This window comes from Miniopterus schreibersii (assembly GCF_964146895.1).
Source record: "Miniopterus schreibersii genome assembly, chromosome: 5".
In the NCBI taxonomy this organism is placed as follows: domain Eukaryota; kingdom Metazoa; phylum Chordata; class Mammalia; order Chiroptera; family Miniopteridae; genus Miniopterus; species Miniopterus schreibersii.
Genome location: NC_138106.1, coordinates 78,437,622 through 78,459,705, shown reverse-complemented (window position 1 = coordinate 78,459,705; position 22,084 = coordinate 78,437,622). Strand labels below are relative to the sequence as shown.

General features: G+C 36.4%; 1 protein-coding gene across 12 annotated transcripts in view; it reads left to right on the top strand.

The window, feature by feature from the left end:
- ROBO2 (roundabout guidance receptor 2) overlaps nucleotides 1–22,084 on the top strand; it is a 556,155-nt gene that overhangs the window by 403,531 nt on the left and 130,540 nt on the right. For all 12 annotated transcript variants that reach the window (XM_081138222.1, XM_081138229.1, XM_081138230.1 and 9 more), the window contains exon 5: nucleotides 9,264–9,402. In XM_081138222.1, the coding sequence (XP_080994348.1) occupies nucleotides 9,264–9,402 (139 nt within the window). The remainder of the gene's footprint in view (nucleotides 1–9,263; nucleotides 9,403–22,084) is intronic.

The window sequence follows — 22,084 nt, the reverse complement described above, 5'->3', positions numbered from 1 at the left end:
GTGTTTAATCTCATTACCCCAGCAATTAGACTTACCAAAATGCAATTGTGCTATGAAATATCTACCTAAAGACATGAGGAGAAGTCCAGGAATCCCTAAACATGTCAGGAGTTACAGGGGAGCTTCTAAATTATTTTGAAAATAGCTATAAAGCAAAGAGATTGAATTTGTCTAGAGGCAGTTCCTCGGGAAGAATTGATTTAGGGAAGCTGAGAAACGTTTATCTGATGGTGTAAACTAGTCAGAACTGACCTAAGAGGTTATAAGTACAATATTATATTGAGGGGGAAAAACTAAAATTCCATTATTGATAAGAAAACAACATCCAAACCCAGAAATAAAAGATAAAAACAGTAGTGATGGTCCAAACCCAGGATGTGACAAGCACTGCACGCGAGAGACCCCTTCTGTAGCTTATTCCCCAGTCTTAGAGAAAATAAAACAACCAGCATGTTCTGGATCAGGAGCCTTCCTTATTTTATTCTGGTGCTTTTCCACCCAGCACATGTTTTCTGTTAAACCTCTTTATATTTTATCATTGTTAGAATTATCACCTCTGATCTAAGTTTAGAAAAGTAAAAGTGGTTACATTATCTCCCTCCAGTTTCTCAACTTCATTTTTATGTAGCGGGAATTCTGCTGTAAAAAACCTGGCTACTAAAACGACTCTGTACCTATAGAACATTTGTAAATGTCCTTTGCAACCCCTATCTTTACTTTACGATGTATAATACAGAAAAGGTAACTGATAATATTTAATTGTTCAGAAATATGATTCACTTATAAATGGCAAGAAAAATAAAGGGTCTTTGCCAATATAACAGTCATCTGCAAGAATTATGATTCTCTAATAGTAGTTCTGGACTTAGATGGTTTTTAGTTTGAAAATTGCAACTTATATTTTAAAGATCTGCCCTGATCAATGGAACTTAATGCTCAAAATTTTACTATATCATACTCCATGAATCACTTATTCTGTTTGTTCTTCTTTGATATTTGGTGGCCATAAAATAAGATCCTAGTTAAGTAGGAGATACCAAATCTAAAAATTATAAATAGGCATCATAGTGTAAATGGACGATAAAATCCATGGGAGGGTCTAGATGCCTTTATAAAGAATATTCCCACCTTGGCTGGTGTGGCTCAGTTGGTTGGATCATCATCCTATACACTAAAAGGTGGTAGGTTCCATTTCTGGTCCGGGCACATACCTAGGTTGTGGGTTCCATCCCCTATCAGGATGCCTTCCAGAGGCACTGCATTTCTCTCTCTCTCTCTCTCTCTCACCCTCTCTAATATCATTTTTTTTTTTTTAAATAGAATACTCCGTAGCACTTTACATATGTCAGTTAAATTCCCAGGATTCTAAAGGCAGAGAAACTAGAATTAAATTACCTAAGTTTATACCAATGGTTAGGTATGGGACTTCTGTTATCCAAAATTTAACTGGTATTAAAAAACAACTAAAAATAACATGAATATTTTCCAAATGAATTTTTAAATGTTTATCAAAGTAATACATGAAAAAAAGTTATATGTCACATTTCTAATAGACACTAGAAGTATTACAAAACTTATAATGAAATACAGAAAAACGTTGCCCCCGCCTGGCTTTCCAACACACACACACACACACACACACACACACACACACACACACACACTCTCTCTCTCTCTCTCTCTCTCTCACTCTCACTCACTCACTCACTCCTCACCTTTAAACATTCCTGCAAGCCTGTTTTATCTTTTTCTCTTGGGATTTATTTCCATATTTCTAAATATGTACTTATTCTACAATTTTATACGTTATTTTGATTGCCTGTTCTGGAAGTTGATGACTTGATCCACTTATAGCCCTGCCCCACCCTTTCACCTCCACTTTCCCTTCTGTTGGTCTTTTCAGTATAATGACTTTAGAAACATTGGTTATATTAATATTCTGAATTTGAATTAGTATAACCATGCAAATAGAGACTGCGAGCTGTTATGCTATCATGGTGGCATTTTTTTCTGGTACAATATTCGGTCTCCTTTGAATTAGCAATAAATCCATTTTTTTCCTTATGTTTATCTATACCTATCCTGAATTCTTCTTGAAATCTCTCACAGAATGTTTACATCTAAGTTTTATTTAGATACTCAGTTCACCCTGGCTACAGCCATCCTCGAGGCTTCAGACTGCTGACCCAGTCGGGCTGGGGTGGATGCTGCTTGGGCCTCTCCACAAACTCCATCCTCATATTTATCTCTCCTTTGGTCTGGTGCCAGGTTCCTTTTTTCCTGCATCCTGCGTGTTTTTCTTGGGTAATTTCTATATTCAGAACTGTTTCTCCTTCTTTCTACTTGACTCGGGCCTAGAGCTCATTCCAGACCAAATGCCTTTATTCCATCCACAGCTTAATTGAAACTTTGGTTGCTTATAGAATTCTAGTTGAACAAATATATGTTTTTGCTCAGAATATTGAAGTGCCTCTCCAATATCGCTGGGCTTCCACTGCTGCTATTGAGAAGACTCCTGTGCTTCTGGTCCCCAGGGGACCAATTTTCCTTTTCTTAAATTTTTCTTTAGTGCTGCCTTTTTATCCCAGTGTTCTGAAATGTCTCAATACTGTGCCTTGGTTTGGCTCTTTTTTCCTTTTACTGGATGGACCCTTGGGGAGCCATCTCAGTCGCAAAACTCTTTACCCAAATAAGTCAATGAAATGTCCCCTCCATTTTTTCTATTCCATTTCTCTGTCCAACATGTGTTCATTAATTAGATGTGAAACCCTCTAGGTTTTTCTGTACTCGAATTCTTCCCAACTTGTATCATCCTGTTCTTGTTTCAAGGATGTTTTAACCTCTCTTGTACCAGAATTTTAAAAACACTTTTTTTAAATAAAATTTACTTATGATGCTTTCCTGCTTTTATTTCTTCTGAACTTCTTCTCCCCCACCCCTGCATTGTTCAGTCTTTTACACTGGAGGCTTTCTTCAAATATCAAGTGATCTATTGTTCATTTATATTTAATTACTGTTCACTAAAAGGACTGTTGGAAACTGACTCTCATGGTAGGATACTCAGAGTGGGAACTAGCCATTTTATTGGAGATGAAGGCAGGAGTTGGGGCTGGTGATGTTGATTTTCAGTTATTGGGTGAGAAATAATAGTTGATGGCCTGAGTGTAGTTGAGATACCCAGAGACAAATCTATGAAGGGAGATAGCTGACAGCGAAATCTTAGGAAATATCTAAGTTTTATTTATAACCTGTGGCCTTCATTTAAGTAGTCAAAACCCAGGTGATTGTTGGGAATAGTATAGTTTAAACAAATAATGTTTACTTGAAAACTTTAAAACAGAAAAATATTTTCTACCTAATCACTTATTTAACAAATATCTCTTAAGCACCTACTAAGTGCCAAGCCCTGTTGAAGTGCAATGAGATGAATAGACATGTACCTTGCTGTCAGTGGGCCTCTCATATCATATTATCAGCAGTAACAGGAAACTTTGCCTCTAATACAAGGTGAGAGAGGCATATTTTTTTTCTTCCAAGAATATTTACCTACTTACTTTTGCTTAGAGGATGATTTCTCTTAGACAAAGAAAATTCTTGGCAAGAAAAGAAATGAATGCAGCCGGGACTTAGTTAATCACACTCAGACAGACTGATCTTTATCATTCAGTCTCTACTAGAAGGGCCCGATATTTCACACGAAATGGCTCTCATAGCACATGTTCCTTCATATAGGCCCAGTTAAATAAAAGGAGACATACGGGGCAGGCCATCTGACTTCCCAAGTTAATAGACACTGCAGGGTGGCAGGTCCTTCTGGGTGAGCTGAAGCTGAAACAAGGTTTACAAGCAGCGGTTAGCTCTAATGTCCTTTATTGCATAGCTTTGGTCCTATAGGACGTAAAGGACTCTACTTATGTAATTACTGCCATAACAGTACTTTTATAATGACAAACAAAGTTTATTTTAAAATTGTTGAGGTTATTTTATTATAGTTGTCACGGCACAGCCACTGACAATCTTACAGCCGTATTCAATGACTGAATACACTTGAAAAGAGAAATTTGTCCACAGGCCACTTTTTTCATTATAACATGTAGATAAGAAATTATGGGACTGCATTTTAGATTTATAGCATTGTGTGTTACACTGAATATTTTTCTTTCTATTATTGACATAATTACAATGAGACTTAGCATTTGATTTTATAACAGCCACATACAAAGTTGGATTTTTCCAGAATACCAATTTGGGTTTAAATTGAGAGTTGTACTTTGCACAGTACCACACAGCAAACAACACTACTGTCTCTAGAGAGATTAACTTTGTAAGCAAGTTATGCAGGTAATTCAAAGCCAGTTAATCTCACATAAAAAATGTTAATTGCATTGGCAAAGACATTGCCTCTGATCACTCCATGGCTATATAATTAGGAACCTGGCCATTCAGAGGGACTCTAATCTAATTGATAAGCAGTCAGCAAGCAGCCCTGGAGATTTCTAGCCCTGTTTTTCAATATGTGATCAGACATAAGGTGATAACATGGAAAAATCAGTGACCTTATTTTGACACGCCTTAAAGTGTCTTGGTCAGTATTCAGTAGTTCAAGATGTTTCATATATGTTCATTTTAATTGTGCAGAGCTTCCTGGGATACAAACTCCATGAGGCATTAATGGGTATTGAATGTGATCACTTATCAACTTCCTCGGTGATTCTCTTATCAATTTAACTTTCTAATCCTTCTAAATTTACATTTCTTTGCAGATGATTTTGACACAAAGCAGTAAACCCCAAGACATTTCCTTGCATTTCCTATAATAAATGTCGGAAAGGGGTGTGGCTTTGTGTTGGGTTTATGATAATAGTAACCACTGCAAAGGCAAAGCATACATTTCTGCCTGAACAATGTTTTAAACCTTTAATATTCATGTTCTTGATTCTCAGATTTTCTGGAAGTAAAGTCTATTCAAAGAAACTGGAAAACAGTTTTTACAAAAATAAATTATTTGCTTTTAAATAAATGACAGACCAAGTTAGAGTTTTTAACATATAGTTTTTGTAGGCAGTTAAAATTTTAAAGTAGCTGACCTTAGTATAATTATGAGAAACAATTGGACTAATGAGTAATACCACTAGAGATAATTGTTGTAATTCTCAGACTAACTCTTTAAAAGTTGTGACCAAGCTCTAATGTATTAGTAAATTCAATGTTACTTTGTTGGAAGGCACAACCTAAGATATTCAGATATAAAACCCATCTGAATGCACCCTGTGTATGCCAGTGACTTTCATCTGGGTTATTCTTTGCATTGTCCTTTTTATTTTTAATCATTTGAATTACATTTCAATCATGAGCCAAGGCTAGGTTTCCAAAAGTTCTATGCCACATCCTCTCCTGTGGTTATGCAGTTGCCAGGCAACTAGACTCTGCTTGAGGGCAGAAAGGAACAGAGAAGGTTCATGGCGATGTCTCCCACTCCTGCTGAGTTCATCAGAACAGCAGCAGGGGACCCTGTATCTTCCTTCTTCTCGAAATTATAAGCCAGGTGCTTCCACGTGTCTTCATGTAAAAAACAATGTGCCTTAGAACATGTATGGTAACTAAAAAACCCTCGAGGGTCCCGATGGTGTCCCCTGGATGAAGAGACAACTTTAGGTTTGTGACAAGTCTAATGCGAAGTTTGTCCTTCAGATTAATTATACTCATATGTTGCCATTTTGTGACTGATAGCATGTTAAAGGAAGCATACAAAATCATCGCCTGAAAATACGCACAGTGTTTAATGGAACTGGTCTCACATACCATTATGCAATTTATTTTATAGTCAGCAACACGCCATGAAAATTTTCCATGTTAGATGGAGATAAATGGATAGGTAGCTTTAACAACAAATGACTTACTAGTTTTTCAATATATGAATTTGTCACAGTTCATCCGAAAACTTGCCATTTTCCAAGATGATTATAATGATCATATGTAGTTTTTATGGTTTTTTTGCATTTATCAATTACCAAAGTTCTTGTTCTGTATTTGCAATGTCTGCGGGTAATTATTATTTTGGCTTTTCTCCAATAGGCACATTTCTCTTCTTTTCTTATTGATTACTAATGTTGGCATGCCCATCTTTGTTCCTGATTTTAATAAACATGACTTTAGTATATTACTTTTAAAATAATTTTTGCATTTAATTTCTGATAAAATATCTTCATCATGCTTAACAACTTTCTTTTGATGTTTTCTTTATTTAGAATTTTTAATCCAAGAGCTTTTCTATTCCTATAATAATGATCATATTTATTCTTCTTTTCCCCTCTATTATATAAGTAGTCTCTTATATCTTATTAGTTAAGAATACATTTGACTTTAGTAGCAGAAACCTGGGTAACAGTAGCTTAAGAAAAAAGGGTTTATTTTTGTCACATGTACCATTTCTGCAATGAAAGGATCACACACAAGCACACATGCACACTCACATGCACACGCATAGGCACACCCATGCACACATGCAAACACACATACATGCACCCACACATGCACACACACACATACCATAGCCATACTTTACCTGATGGATAAAAACTTGTTCCAATTTGCCAAATAGGAACTTGAGACCCTTTCTAGACTTGAAATAATTTCTTAGAATGACAGTTTGACCTAATGTTTCATGTTTTACTTCTAATTCATTGCTCACAGATCTGCCAGCATGACCTTTTTCACAGGCTCATTAAAAATGGTGCTTCATTACTTAAGACCCTCAAATAGCTCTCTCTCACCCTCAGGGCAGAACTCACTTTTCTGGACATGGTGGACAGGGTCCTTCACTGTCTTGACTAACTGTATCTCCCACCACTTTATTTATTTTTATATATCTTTATTGATTTCAGACAGAGGAAGAGAGAGAGAAAGAGAGAGATAGAAACTTCAGTGATGAGAGAGTCATTGATCCCCTGACTCTTGCATGCCTCCAACTGGGGATCCAGCCCACAACCTGGGCATGTGCCCTGACTGGGAATCAAACAATGATCTTCTGGATCCTAGGCCGATGCTCAACCGCTGAGCCACACCAAGCTGGACTCCCCCACCACTTTCTAGATGAAACCAAGCTGCTGGCATTCACCAGCTACCAGACTCAAAGCCTGGCATAGGAGAAGCTGCGTCAGCATGATCTGAGTGAATGAGCGGGTGAGGGAAAGACCCACCAACTCGCTGGTCCATGTTGTAATGTCTCCATTACAATCACAGGGGCCAGCAAGGGTCTTCTGACAGGTCTTTTTCAATCTCAAGTGATAAACAACCGCGGCTTAGCTCTCTTTTAATTTGAATTGTTACAGCTTTTAGATGAATTGGATGAACATAGTCAAGCGATGGCAATGAAAAAGTCAATCCCTCATTCTATGCTAATTATTTATTTTTATTATTAACATTCCAAGCACTCATAAGGAGATATTGATCCTATTGCTTATTTACTGTCATAAACAATAGCTCAATAACAACCATGCCAGCACAAAAATAGTTGTTTGGAGCACAGTGTCCAGAGTACAAAAGGATAACACTAAATCCTTTCATCCAACACGCAGATTTGTTCTGTTGTGAAGGGGGCACACTTAGTTGCTAATTGATTCTACTACTTAAAATCCTTAGAAACCATCTTTTTTTTACTAAGTTTTTATGGCTTATTTCTAAATTTTGTATTAAAAAAGACTCTTTGTGATAAAATCCTATTTGCCTTGTTTTATGGCTTGAGGTGTGGGATATTAGTACAGAAACTTGAACATATGTAGGTCTGTGTTTTAAAGAAAAGTTTGATCCCAACTGTCACCTTCATTGTGGAGAGATATAGTTGCCTTCCTTCCGAATACCAATGATGGTTGAGTTTATTGTGATAAAATATGATCTTGCCCTGGCCGATGTGGCTCAGTTCCTTGGGCATCATAATGTGCACCGAGGAGTTGCCAGAGGGATTCTCATCAGAGCACATGCCCAGGTTGGGGGCTTGATCCCAGGCAGAGGGCGTGCAGGGGGCAGCCAGTCAGCGTTCCTCTCTCACATTGAGGTTTCTCTCTCTCTTTCCTTCTCCATCCCTCTCTCACTAAAAATCAATAAGTACATCTTTTTAAAAAACGATCTTGTAATTTACACATTTGTTTTATGAATGTGGATCTTTAGTCAATAAAATCATATATTTCCATTCTGTACTCTTAACGTAATGTTATTTGAAGTGATTTATTTTCTTTAAAGGTTTCTTGCTAAATATGTGTCAGTTTTTGTGGCACTATATTCAGATTTTTAAATTGTGTTTGTAACTAAAGTCCTAAGTGACTAAATATAACCGTATGGCAAAAAAATTGTGTCAACTCCCTGTGTATTTTTGTCTTGCTTTTTCTTGACTGTCTTTCAATTTCAATAAATAGCACCATTTTGGACTTTTCTATGATTTGGAGACACATGCTAATAAAATTTGAAAGGTGATTTAAATTATAATAATTTGACAATTATCAAAAGGAAGAAATTAGACAGGGAATTGAAGTGTTTAGAGAAATGTAAAGCTACTTTTTGTTTTATATTTCTCTTACATGGTAAGATGCTTATGGACAGGTATTATTTTTTCCAAACCTTATAGGGAGGAATGTTAGAATTCAGATTAACAACAAAGGAATAAAGGATAGAAATACTAAAACTGTATGCTAGAGAAATAAACATAAAAGTTAAGTAAAGAAAAAATGGGCAAACATTGGGAGCACTATTTTAAAATAATTAAAATAGGTGCTCTTTATTTAAGAAAAAAATTAGATTGACAGCTTTTTTTCTTACTATTTAGGAAAAACAGAAATCAAATAGACAGCTTTCCATGCATGAATTGAAAATATCCATGGACGCATTGGGTCTTTGTCAAATGATAGCTTGAGTGGGAAAATTTAGATAATGCTTATGTGCAAAAGCACAACTTGTTTTGTATTTGCTAGCATTCTTGATGAAAAAATAATATGCTTTATTTTTTATTTTTTATATTTTACATTAGTTTCAACTTTTAATTTTTCCATTATGAGCCATTGTAGTAGATGGATGTAATAGCTACTTCTGTGTTTCAAAATATCTTATTTTATTCAATTGCACTGTATTGGTAAGTGCCTATTCAGACATTGTTGAGATGCAGAGTTGAATACCTAAGTACCAAAAGTAAGCCTACGTTTTTTTGCTTTCTCTATAATGTCCATAAACCATGCGGAATATTTGTTTTATTTTAATTCTTCTTTTCTCCTAAGAGCGACCCACGTTTCTCAGGAGGCCAATCAACCAGGTGGTGCTGGAGGAAGAGTCTGTAGAATTCCGGTGTCAGGTCCAGGGCGATCCTCAGCCAGCCGTGCGGTGGAGAAAGGATGACACAGACCTGCCCCGGGGAAGGTGAGACTATCACGTACTCGGCAAGTGTTAGGTGCTCATCGAATAACTAGAAAAGAAAAAGCAGCCCAACTGCACCACCGAACACGCTTCTGTCCTGCCGTATCGTTTTCACATAGGTGATTTTTACACACACAAGCTGCTGTTGGAGACACTGACGTCCTCCAGGCTTTTGATGTCGCTCTGTGATTGAATGTCCCCATGAGTGCCTGATTCTCCACTCTATGTGTCATCCCCGCAGAGCAAGGGTTGCTGAGGTGCTCGCTTCCTCGGGATCCCTTGTAGGTCTGCTCCATACTTGACTGCCCCTGGCAGCCGCCTCCCAGCTCCGGGGCAGCTGCCCTGCTGCAGGCGGCGCTGGGCTCTGCCTGCCCCTGCTGCCCAGAGCGTCCCTGGCAAAGGCTGCTGCTGGCGGCCCCCTGTGAGGCCTGCAGCCGGGGACACCTGCTCAGCACGATCCTGAACAGGAGCAAGCAGCTGACATCACCATCCACATAGGGAAGCTCCCACTTAGGAACCTGTGTCACTTTCTCACTTGCCCAGTCTTCATGGAGAACTTCTCCTCCAACTCTTTTCTTCTTTTTTTAAAAATATATTTTTATTAATTTCAGAGAGAGGAAGGGAGAGGGAGAGAGAGATAGAAACACCAATGATGAGAGTTTCTATCATCACGCCCCTGACTGGGAATCGAGCCCGCACCCCGGGCATGTGCCCTGACCGAGCACCGAACCACCAGCCCTGGATCCTAGGTCGATGCTCAACCCCTGAGCCACGCCGGCCGGGCTCTTTTCTATTTATTCTTATCACCAAACCCCAAAACTTAATTTCTCAACTCTCTAGGGTAAGTCAAAAAATGTTTGTCATCTTTTATAAAAATAATTTTAATTTTTTTTGGTCTAACTTTTGCCAAGATGTTGCCTTTTATGATCAGATAAATCATTCAGGTGTTGTTGTTTTCCTGTATAAAGACCAAGTCAAGCCGTAAGATTGGTGTGTCTTTCTATTACTCCCATCTTCTGAAACTACAGCCACCACATCTACTATAATCATAAAATCCACTTCCTGCTTTTTTTTCTACTTTTTTCCTAAAATAAGAAATTAGTTTTCATTCAACTGCCTGAAATTAAACCTGGTTTCACAGAAGTCCTTTGGCTTTTATGAGCTTTCACGGGCCCTGCTGTCAATACTTTTCTGAATTTATATCTTCTTTTCAGCATCTCAGGTTTATGTATCCCTAGGTCTATAAACGATACTTTCTAAAGTCACGTCCTCAACAACACTAGCTTCAAACTGACCAACATTTTAAGTAGTTAGTGAGAGGTTCTTTGCAAACTATAGGAAAAAGACAACTGAAAATCTTAATTCAGTTAATTTTCCAGCCTAAAGAGTCGGGAAAGTTGCCTCTGTTTCTTTTGTCACTTTGCTGTCAGACATCTAGTGTTAAAGGACTGTTATCAGGAGAAGCCTGTGAATGTGGGGCTCCTAGGCCTTCTCAGTGGAGAAGCAGGATTAAAAAGTCAGGAGCATTTATGGAGTGGAGTTGTTGGAGCTCCTACTCTATGCATAACAAGTACTTTTCCTCAAATTTGAGAGCACTTAATGTATAATTTTAAAATGGTGTTGGAAGATTTAGGATTGAGAGATGAATTATATAACAAAATGTAGCCTAGTGTAAATACAGGCCAATTTTCAATTACTGGAAGTAAGTAACCTTGTTTGAAATAACTAAACAAACAACAAAAAAGCCTTTCATTTTGGAATAATTTTGGATTTATACAAAAGTTACAAAGATGTTACAGATAATACCCTTACATCCTATACCTCTTCTCCCCTATTGTTAATATTTTTCATCACTGTGAAACCCTCCTCATTCCTAATGAACAAATGCTAATATATAATATATATTTTTTACGTTATCTTCATTTCACCAGTTTTTTCATGAATGTCTTCCTTCCTTCCTTCCTTCCTTCCTTCCTTCCTTCCTTCCTTCCTTCCTTCCTTCCTTCCTTCCTTCCTTCCTTCCTCCCTCCCTCCCTCCCTCCCTTCCTTCCTTCCTTCCTTCCAGTCCAGGGTATTTTATTAGTTGGATTTCATAGAGTGTTGCATTTAGTCGGCATGTTTTCTCAGTCTCCCCTGGTCTGTGACAGGCTCTCAGTCTTTTCTTGTTTTTATGACCTTGGCTGTCTTAAGGGGTACTGACCAGGTATCTTGTAGAACATTCTTCAAACTTCGATTTGTCTAGTGTTTTCTCATGATGAGAATGGATTTGTGGGGTTTTAAGAAGAAAGCCACAGAGAATGTCATTTTCATCACTTGATATTGAGGGTTACATAATATCCACATGGTGATCAGACCATTTTTAATTCTTAAAAAATATCCAGTTGCCCGGCTGGGCATGGCTCAGTGGTTGAGCATGGACCTAGGATCCTGGAGATCGTGGTTCAATTCCTGGTCTGGGCACATGCCTGGGTTGAGGGCTCAGTTTCTGGTTGGGATGTGCAAGAGGCAGCCGATCAATGACTCTCTCATCATTGATGTTTCTCTCTCTCTCCTTCTCACTTCCTCTCTCTGAAATCAATAAAGATATATTTTTTTTAAAAATCCAGTTGACAAAGTTTCAAAAATAGAAAGGTGTAAGAATGTATTGCATTTTAATGGGTTGATGTCTTTGAATTAAGGTGAAGTAAAAGTTAAGCCCAGTTTGATTTGTTCCTAGATTGCTCTAAGTCAGCGATTTTAAACCCGGGTGCCGCAAGGATTTTTAAAACATGCACTACCTGACTATTTCAGGGCCACTGACCTCTTTTCCCTTAGATTGTCAAACAAAAAAATGACAACAGCCAACACAACAGTATCTGTCCTGTGTGAATGTATCAAAATATACCTATTTTTTTGTCATATAGGCAAAAAATAATATATTTTTGGTGTGCTGCAGAATTTTTATAATTAGTTTTTGTGTCATGAGAGGAAAATGGTTGAAAATCACCGACCTAGGTGTGAGGTCATAAACTTTGGTTGCTACAATATTTTCCAAATCTTTCCAAGTTCGTTTGCTATAAAGTTCAAATAATGCATCCAATCAACAACAGCATTAAAACTACATATCTAGAATGGGTGTTATATAGTTCTCTAAAGTTAAAACTTTAAGAAATCTTACCTCTGCTACTTCCTTTAAAATGTTTTTATAAGCTCAGGCCCTCGATTCTTGTGTGACTGGTATAAGAGTACTACAGCGCTTTGGGTGACCAGCTAAATATTTTTAAAGTAATAAGCAAATGGAAATGCTGGGTAAGCTTTAAATGTAGGTTAGAAAGGCTTAAAACGAGGATCAGTGAAATACAGAAACTGAGGTCAGTATTTTTATCATGATAGATGGCATGTACTTCTTCTAAATTCTGAACCTTTAAATGCTGTTTCAAAGACACTTATTCATTCTTACATGTGGATGCATTAGCATAAGCTTCACTTATGCGTAATGAGGGGGAAGAACCTCTTTACTGCTGAGGAGTAACAGTAATGACTTTTAACCAACCAAAGCCTAAATGAGCAACATCGATTCTATTACATTGTTTAGGGCTCAGCCTAGGGAGACAGCCATTGTCCTTGGGTAAGCAATTGTGTGGGCCGGGTGGAGGCTGACACTTCTTTGGCGTAGCAGTGAAAGCGGTTTCAATAAGGTTTGTGTGGTGGTTCACGCTTAACACATTGATAGTAAAGCTTCGCAGGGCAGCTGTGTAGCCTATAATTACTCTGTAAGTAATATGTGACTATTTTTCTTTTGGAGACAAGAAAAGCCTTTCCATTCAAGTTTAAATGTAGGAAATGCTGCGATCGCTATTTAAACCTTCAACACAGAAGTTATCTGTGCCAACCTTTCAGTAACCAGAGATGAATTAAAGGAGTATTTTTTTTTCTTTTCCATGAAAATATTTTTTTAAGTAGTACCCATGTGCCTCTTTCTTTGATTTAACCTTAAGCTCTTAACCTTTCTCAGTGACTGTCTTTAATGAAATTGCGACACACCTTTGGTGAGTAGTATGAAAGACATTTTTTGATTAGATGAATGTTTCAGTGAAGTGGGAAATGTATTAGTTTCCAAGACTAACAATAACCTTGATGACCAACCAAGAAAATTTATTATTTATTTGGGTATTTTCCATGTTTGCATTTACTTACATGCACTACTATTTGTAATGCTTATTACTAGTGTGTCAACAAAAAGTAATTTTAAACAAAGTAAATGTGCTGTTAACAATTCTCTATTTTTTATTATATGTTCACCAGGTTGGGTGATGTAGGAAAATACTTACATACTGAATGCATTAAAGAGAGTCAAATTGAAGTAGTCCTAGTTTTCTTGGGTACCACATCTTTTTTTCTCAAGCAAACCCAGAGTTTTTTGCTAATTAACATTCATGATGATCAAGTGCCTTCAACACATCTTTTCATAAACTGTTTCATTTAATAGAAGTTTCCAGTATTTATAACAACTGGCTGAAAGTACCATCTTATGCCATGTCCCATGACAACATAGAGATCTTATATATTATTGCTATACCAAATAAAAAATACATATATATACATATACATATGCTGAATCTCTATGAAAAATATATTATATTACTATAAAGGAAATGGATTGTAATAAATTTACAACCAAATAAATACAAATAAAATTGAAATATAACAACACTACAATATTATTTTCAATCTCATATTAAGGAGAATAAAATTATCCCTTTCCAGAATTTAGATAAAAAGCAGTGTGATTAATCTAATTCCAGTTCCTTATCTGAGTTTGTCAGTACACTTTGTATTTTAGTCAATTATTAGCAGTCTTTTAAAAGTCTGTAAACCAGAGATTTAACATACTTCATTAATCATGTAATTTTCAGTATATCACGATTAGTTAGCTCCATGGTATTTCTTATTTCATTTTTATTTAATTTCTAAGCTAACTCTAAAGTGATACTAACTTCTTTAATAAGGATCTCGAGTATAGAAAGGAATGTTCATAATAGCTTGTCAGAGAAAAAAGGAAATAAAATATGCCATTTACATTCCTACATATGCCTGCAGATTCTAAACGCAGCTGATGGCTTACACATAGTGAATATAATTCATGAATATTTCATAAAAATAGAAAGGAAACTAGAGAATAAGAGTTTCAAGATATATAGCGTAAAATTCTATCAATTTTCCTGAACCGACTGATAAATTCCTTTTCCTAAAGTGCAAGTCTATTTTAAGAGAGACTTTTTAGAGTTCTTAGTTGAATGAAATATGAGCTTCACCTAAATACACGATTCCTTAAGAAAAGGAACTGAATAGGACCACTTATAATTCCCTTTTTCCCACTAAGTGGCTCTTTCCACTTAGCCCTGGAAAATGTTCTCGTGTTAATTGATTGGAAGCCCCATTGTTTAGAGCCTGTGCTTCTGTTTAGAGCAGAGACGCCGAACAGGTGCTCAGCCACCCTGCTGCGGGACCAGCTTCTTCACGCGCAGTGTGGGCCTCAAGGACATGTGGCAATTTGGGCTCCTGATAAATAACCAGGCTGATTAGGTTGGCTGGTCAAGACTGGTCAATTAAAATGGTTTTTTGAAAAAGAGCGGGGGGGGGGGGGGGACTGAGAGCAGGAGAAAAGCAATATATAGAAAACATTGTATGTGACACCTGAAAAGTGGATCAGTCCCTAAGATTTAGAAATATAACGAAAAGAGTAAATGAATATTCTGTGATTTTTCAGCTATACAGATGTCTTAGCCACTTCCGTCTGAACAAAATAGAACTGCATGGACAATGACTGTGAGATTTTTACAAACAGCTACCACGAGCATAAAGAGCATTTAGGCCATTGTCAGGAATGTTGGACATGAGGCTTGTTATGACACTTTCTGATCATTTATCCTTTTAGTTACACTCCCATGTTCTGGAAATGATGTTTGACAGGTTTCTCTACAACTAGCTAGGAGTGTGACCTTGAAGAAGCTATTTAAGCTCTTCGTGTTTTACATCCTGTTGATATGGACCAGCAACTCGACAGGACTAGTGATTAACCTACGCTTTGACTCATTTGTACAGGGTGAATAATTACACCATCTATTCTAACTCAAAAGGTTATTAAAATGATATAACTAATTCAAAGCACTGTAAAGACTGTGCAAGAGATGCACATAAGAGGTGTTCCAGTTTTATAAATTTAACTGGTGGCGTGCATTCGTAATATATATAACTACAAGGGAAGGATATGCTTAAGGCTGACAAATATAGAGTATACAATTTTTATAGATACTCTTCTTTTTTTCCAATTGATTTCCAAAGAAAAACGTATGATATTATCGGTTTTATAAATTTAATTTTTCCTTCTAAATCACTTAGATTTATTTATAAATGTTGCCAGCCATTTTGCCACGCCTGGGGTTTGCCACCTATTTCTCTACTTCTGGGAGATTGTACATGATCCAAACATTGTACCCCAGCCCCAGTGCAATAAGACTTCTGGGCTGGGACCTTCAAATTACACACATTAAACTATATTGTTTGTCTGCTGGTGATAAGAAAACTACAGCTTTTATAAGAAGACTATGTAATGATAAATGCACGTGCTTTTTGGGGGATTTGCGATTTGCCATGCACTCTTCTAAATGCTTTTTGCATACATTAATTCCATTATTTTAAAGAATAGTGTTCCAGCATAATATTAGTCTCATTTAAGTGATATGGAAACAGAAGCTTAAAGAAGTTTCCATAGTCATACATTAATACCTTTTAGGGCCAGGGTTTGATATATAATCTGTCCAACATGAAACTAGCATTTGAAACTAATGGGCTTACTAATTACCTGATTATTTATGGACTTGAACCACTTACAAATTTCATAGTTTAGATAAAGTTTTATATAATCAACCCTGACCACTGGGTGGCTGGTTGATTAGTGTCATCACATACAAAAGGGTGTGGGTTTTCTTCTCAGTCAGGGCACACACCTAGGTTGAGGTTCCATCCAGGGGCTGGTTACTTAAGGGAGGCAACCAATATTCTCTCTCTCTCTCTCTCTCTCTCTCTCTCAAAAATCAATTAAAACATATACTAGGATGAAGATTTAAAAAATTAGATAATCAGAAACACTACATTCTGAATAACTTTATAGAAATACTATTATAGCATTGCTGTTAAGCGTCATTTTTAGACCAGTTTCTTATGCCACACATAAAATGTCCTGGTGTTTTGAAAATCTAAACTTGGATCAAGTCAAGGTTATTGTGTTGGAGCCTGAAGATATAGATTTTGTTTACAAACAGGATTAATTAACAACTTTTAGAGAGATGCCAAAATGGCGCTTTTTCTGTGTTTTCATCAAATAGGTGCTAATAGTTGCTGTTAACACAAAACTAATTGCCACCTAGCGTGGGGAGTGCAAGTTGCCTTGTCCTGTGACTACATTGGCCCATCTGTTGAGAATCTCAGCTCAGGAACAATGCAGGAACTGGCATCCAATTTGGGCTCTGGCCAGTGGTCAACTAACAAGCTGGGATCCACAGAATATGAAATGCCTTGAATCAAAGATGCTTTGCTGTCCATTACTGGCAGCTCTGGTATTGTGTGAGAGCAGAGCCAAGACCAGGTGCCAATTTGCAGGGCAAGAGGATCTGCCTGAGTACCACCTGTCATTGACATGTGTGCGTTGTCCCTCATAGGAGCCACGGCAGGTGTACTTCTTCCACCAAAGTGAGGCATGTTCCATGTGAAAGGTTGGGACCCAGGCGTGTTACCTGCCAGAACATTCAGCCAGGCTGAGGCTGGGCTAGGGCAACATTTACCTTAACCCAAACTATAGGACAAGCCAACGGCTTCCAAGGAGATAGTCACCATGTCACCCCATATTCCACAGGGGGATACACTGCAGATTTACCATTGAAGACACTCTCTACTAGGTTTTTACCTTGACTGTAAACAAAATGTAAACAGGAAAAACACTTTTAATTGACTATATTTACATAAATCTTTGCTTTCACAAGACAACTTATGGTTAGAATCACTGAGATATTCTTTAATCACCTTTAAGATATATTTGTAGCCCAGCCGGCGTGCCTCAGCGGTTGAGCATCAATCTATATGATCCAAGAGATCACCACTAGATTTGGGGTCAGGGCACATGCCGGGGTGGTGGGCTCAATCCCCAGCAGGGGGTGTTCAGTAGGCAGCCGATCAATAAGGACTTTCTCATCATTGATGTTCCCCTCTCTCTCTCCTTCTCCCTTCCTCTCTCTGAAGTCAATAAAAACATATTTTTTTTTAAAAGAGAAACATATATGTAAAAATATATATTTCTGAATGGTAGTTCAGTTTGTTAATTAAATTCCACATATAAGTAAAACCACGTGGTACCTGTCTTTGGGCATCAATAATACTCTCAACAATAAAAATAAATTTTAAAAAATATGTATTTTAGATTAGTTTTGTTGTTATTCTTATTAATTTGAATTGTAATGTGGGGCTACAAGGTAAACCGGAACTTAAGAGGTCAACTTGCTTACCCCAGCTCTGCCCAAACTCACCATGTGATTTTAAGAAATTTGCATGTTTAGTACCAGAGTCCACATTTCTAAAATGTGTGAGTTGGGTTGGATGGCATCTGTGGTGCCTTTAAATTAGGAAATGGTATGATTCTATGAAAGGTAACTTAATTTAAAAAAGTATGATAATACATCTTTTATAGGAGTATAAAAAAACAGCAAGTTGAAAGGGATGGGCTTAAAACAGGAAATTACACATAAGCCCATTACCAAAGACAATTTTTATGTTTTGCATATAGCTTGTCAGAAATATACAAGCATATTTTTTAACTCAAAAAATTTTTGACCCTGAATGTTTATTTAGATTTTCATAGGAAAATATAGTACTGATTCAGAAGGGTTGTTTTTATTGCATTTTCCTTTTCTATAAATACAATATTAATAAATTATACTTACATAGTGCTAACTCTATGCCAGACATACTCTAAGCGTTTTACATCAATATATTTATTTTAGGACAGCCTTATGAAGCAAATGCTAGTATTATTCTTGTATTGAAAATAAGGAAAATAAGGCACAAAGAGTAAGTATGGCAAAGTCTGATTCCAGAGTCCCCACTTCTAAACACCGCCAATGGTACTGGGTGGGATCAGCTCTTCTGTTCTCCATCTGGGACTGAAGGCTGGGAAAGGACAGCCTAGTGAATGCTCGCCTAGGCAAGTTACTTCTATCAGGTCATCACAAAATACACCTGTGTAATGAAGTACACATTAAAGATTTAATAATATTTATCATAATGGCACTTAACATGTATAGATTTATCATATCATAACATAGAAATAAGTTTGCATGTTTTAAAAAATTCACATTATTTTCCACTGCCTATTAAAACAAAGTTTAAAAAAATTCTCTCTTTATCCTTATATAATACGTTAACTTAATATATTCATGTGTTCTCCTTAACATTGAATCTGGAAATAAAAGTAGTCACTGGAAACACATCAGAAGCTAAAGAAGTGCTTGCTGAAAGAATTTAATAGCATGAGTGTATAAATCTAAAACTATGAACTCCTTTATGTCATGATAATTTATCTTTTTTTATCTTTGTTGCTTAACAATGCTCGTAGCACAGTTAAATTTGCTGAGAGTTATTTTATATATTCTTGATAATACTTGATTATGAGCAATTGTATGGACAGTTATGAATTGGTAGGTAGGACTGAGTTCCAGGATTTATATTTTCTACCAGTGTGGTGGTATTATTGTTATTATTATTTCTTTTATAATGGTCCCTCTGGAAAAGTTGCTTCTCAATCCAGTTATTCGAGTATTTGAATCAACTAGCATGAGTTGAAAAAGAAATGAAAAGAAAGACCCAGAAAACAGAATAACTTGAGACCCTGTATTACAACAACATGATGGATGGAGGTTAGATCTTAGTTAATGTGTGAAGAAAATACAGTGGTCAAAGAGAAAAGGGAACAGATACGTTCAAAGTATTGTAAGAACCTACCACACTCCACACGGCAGAATCAGTTATTGGTGAAATATACTTCATTTGTTACATAATGTTAATTCATTGGTGTTTTGTTCTAAAAGGCCATCTTTAGAGGTGGGGGTTGCCCCTGGGGCACAGGGAATCTTTAACAAGTAATGAAAGGACAAGAAGTCCCTTCAGAGAAGGCAAATCATCATGTGACAAGATCCCAGTGTAGAAATTTGGCTAATCATTCTTTGTTTTGTTTTGTTTTGTTTTTTGTTTGTTTGTTTGTTTTTAGCTAATCTTTCTTATTAACAAGACTGTTAGAATCACAAAAGTTAGCATAATAGCTTTTCAACCCCTCTATTACTACCTAATTTGTAGTAAGATGCCAGTTCTCTCAAATGAATAATAAAAATCTCCAGTGTAGACTAATGAAATATTATATTTCAATTATTATTTCAAAATTAATTATACATATTTACTGAGCATTTCTATGTGTTGATATTGCCACTCATAAAAAAAGAGGAGTTTGTTCTCAAGTATTTTAGTAGAGGGTATGAGGTACACATACCACTCACTATTAAGTAAGGCAAACTACATTGAAACTATGACATACAAGACTCTTTAGGGTTTTAGAAAACCAAAGCAACTTTAGTCCCATGTGACACTGGAGATGGGTCTAGAAAGAATAGAATTCCTGTCAGTGGAACTGCAGAGGAGACTTCAACGAGGTGGAAGCCAGAGGAAAAGCTTTGGTGGTGAGACATGCAGGCCAAGGACCACTGGTTCTTGTCTGGGGACAATTTTGCTTCTCCCACTCCCAGAGAGATTTCTGACAATGACTGGAGACATGGCCAGTTACCATATTTGGGGATTAAGTGCTACTGTCATCCAATGGAAAGAGGCTGAGAATGGTGCTAAACATCCTGGTATGCACAGAACAGCTTCTGCAGCAAAAAATAATCTGTTCCTGAATGTCTGCAGTGCTGAGGTCTAGAAACCCTTATTTAGTGAGAGATAAACCTGGGCATCACTCATCTCAATGCTATTGGATATAATTTTAATTTCTGTTTTTAATGTTAGGGCAATAATAATAGAATATAGTTCAAAAATCAAACTTCAAAGATAATAGTCTTTTTTTTATTGCCTTAGCTAGGAAAGGATACCTGTGAGATGGACAAATAATAACCTTTATTGGATGTGACATAACTATGTCATCATTGAACACAAGAAGAAGGGCCTTGGTTTTATTAATGACTAGAGATTAATGTATACTTTTTTGCATATTTCTAGAATATATGAGGCTGGGAATTTTTCAAATATTTCTTGATCATTAAATAGTTGCTGAACTGATAAAACTAGTTCAGAGTCACTAAATTAGAGAAGTGCCTGAACCTTCGTTTTCAAATAGACCTACCAATACATAGGTTATGTGGCACACTCAATAATGACACTACCCATATGCAGCTGTGTTGAATTTATAAATTATTTCATGAGGAGGTTTCTGTGGTAGAAGGAAAGGGAGAGAGCTTTTTGAATCTTCCATAACACAGTCCAGACTGAACATCTCTCTGAAATGCAGAATTCACCCTTACCCTCAGAGAAGGCTCACTTTCAACACCAGAGAAGGAGACTTCTTGAGTTTGTCCAGCAAAAAAAACACAGTGCATTAAGTAGCTGGCATGTTCAAAATTCCATTTTACCCCAAACTCACAGTCCTTATTGCAGAGTATAATCACTCCTGACTCAGAAAGTGAAAAAAGAATGGAAACTGCCTGTCAAAAAATGTCTGGTTGGAGCTGTGTGTTCTGTGGATTCTCATGCGTTTAGTCCCTAAAGTTCTTTTCTCAAAGGATATAAAGTTAAAATTAATTTCTAACTAAACACACAACTGTGAGATATATCCACATTTCCAAATGCGATGTTGCAATTCCAAGTTCTATTGCAAAACCAAATTGTCTTAAACTAATTTAAGCCAATAAAATAATTATTTCTAACTTGAAGAAAATGTAACCTGTCTTCACCACTTTATTTGCTCCAACATACTCTCCTTAATTATGACATTATTGCATTTTTTCTCATAAATTTTTATGCTCTAATTAGTTTAAAAAAGTATTGGAAATAATACCTGCCATATTCTAAAAGTATTAAAACATAACACATTAAAGTGATTGTAGATATTACTGTACTTGAATAATCTATTAAATGTTAGTGAAAAAATTATTACAAGGATGTTTCATATTAAGGACAACAATGAAAATTGTTAAGTATTCCTTTCTGATATTATGAACCAAAGGAAAATACTAATATATCTACAATGGATTGAATTTGATCTTATATGAGTATGGAAGGAAGAAGTACTTCACATATACACACACACGTGTGTGTGCACACACATATATATACTTATTTAATCTCTAAACTTTTAAGAGATTTAAATTTAGTAAAAATCAGAATAACTGTGTGGAGATATTAAAAGTTCTCTGAATTTTTGAAAGCAATAATGTAATTTTCAATGATAGGTCATTGCCCTACCTGCAAATAATACAAAAAATAATAATTACAAAATAATCTAAAAAAAAAAAAAAAAAAACTCTTTGCCAGGCAAATAGTGAATATTATGTCAATGATAAAAATATAAAGTTCTAATTATAAAATTGCAGTGTTAAGCCCTTTGATGTTA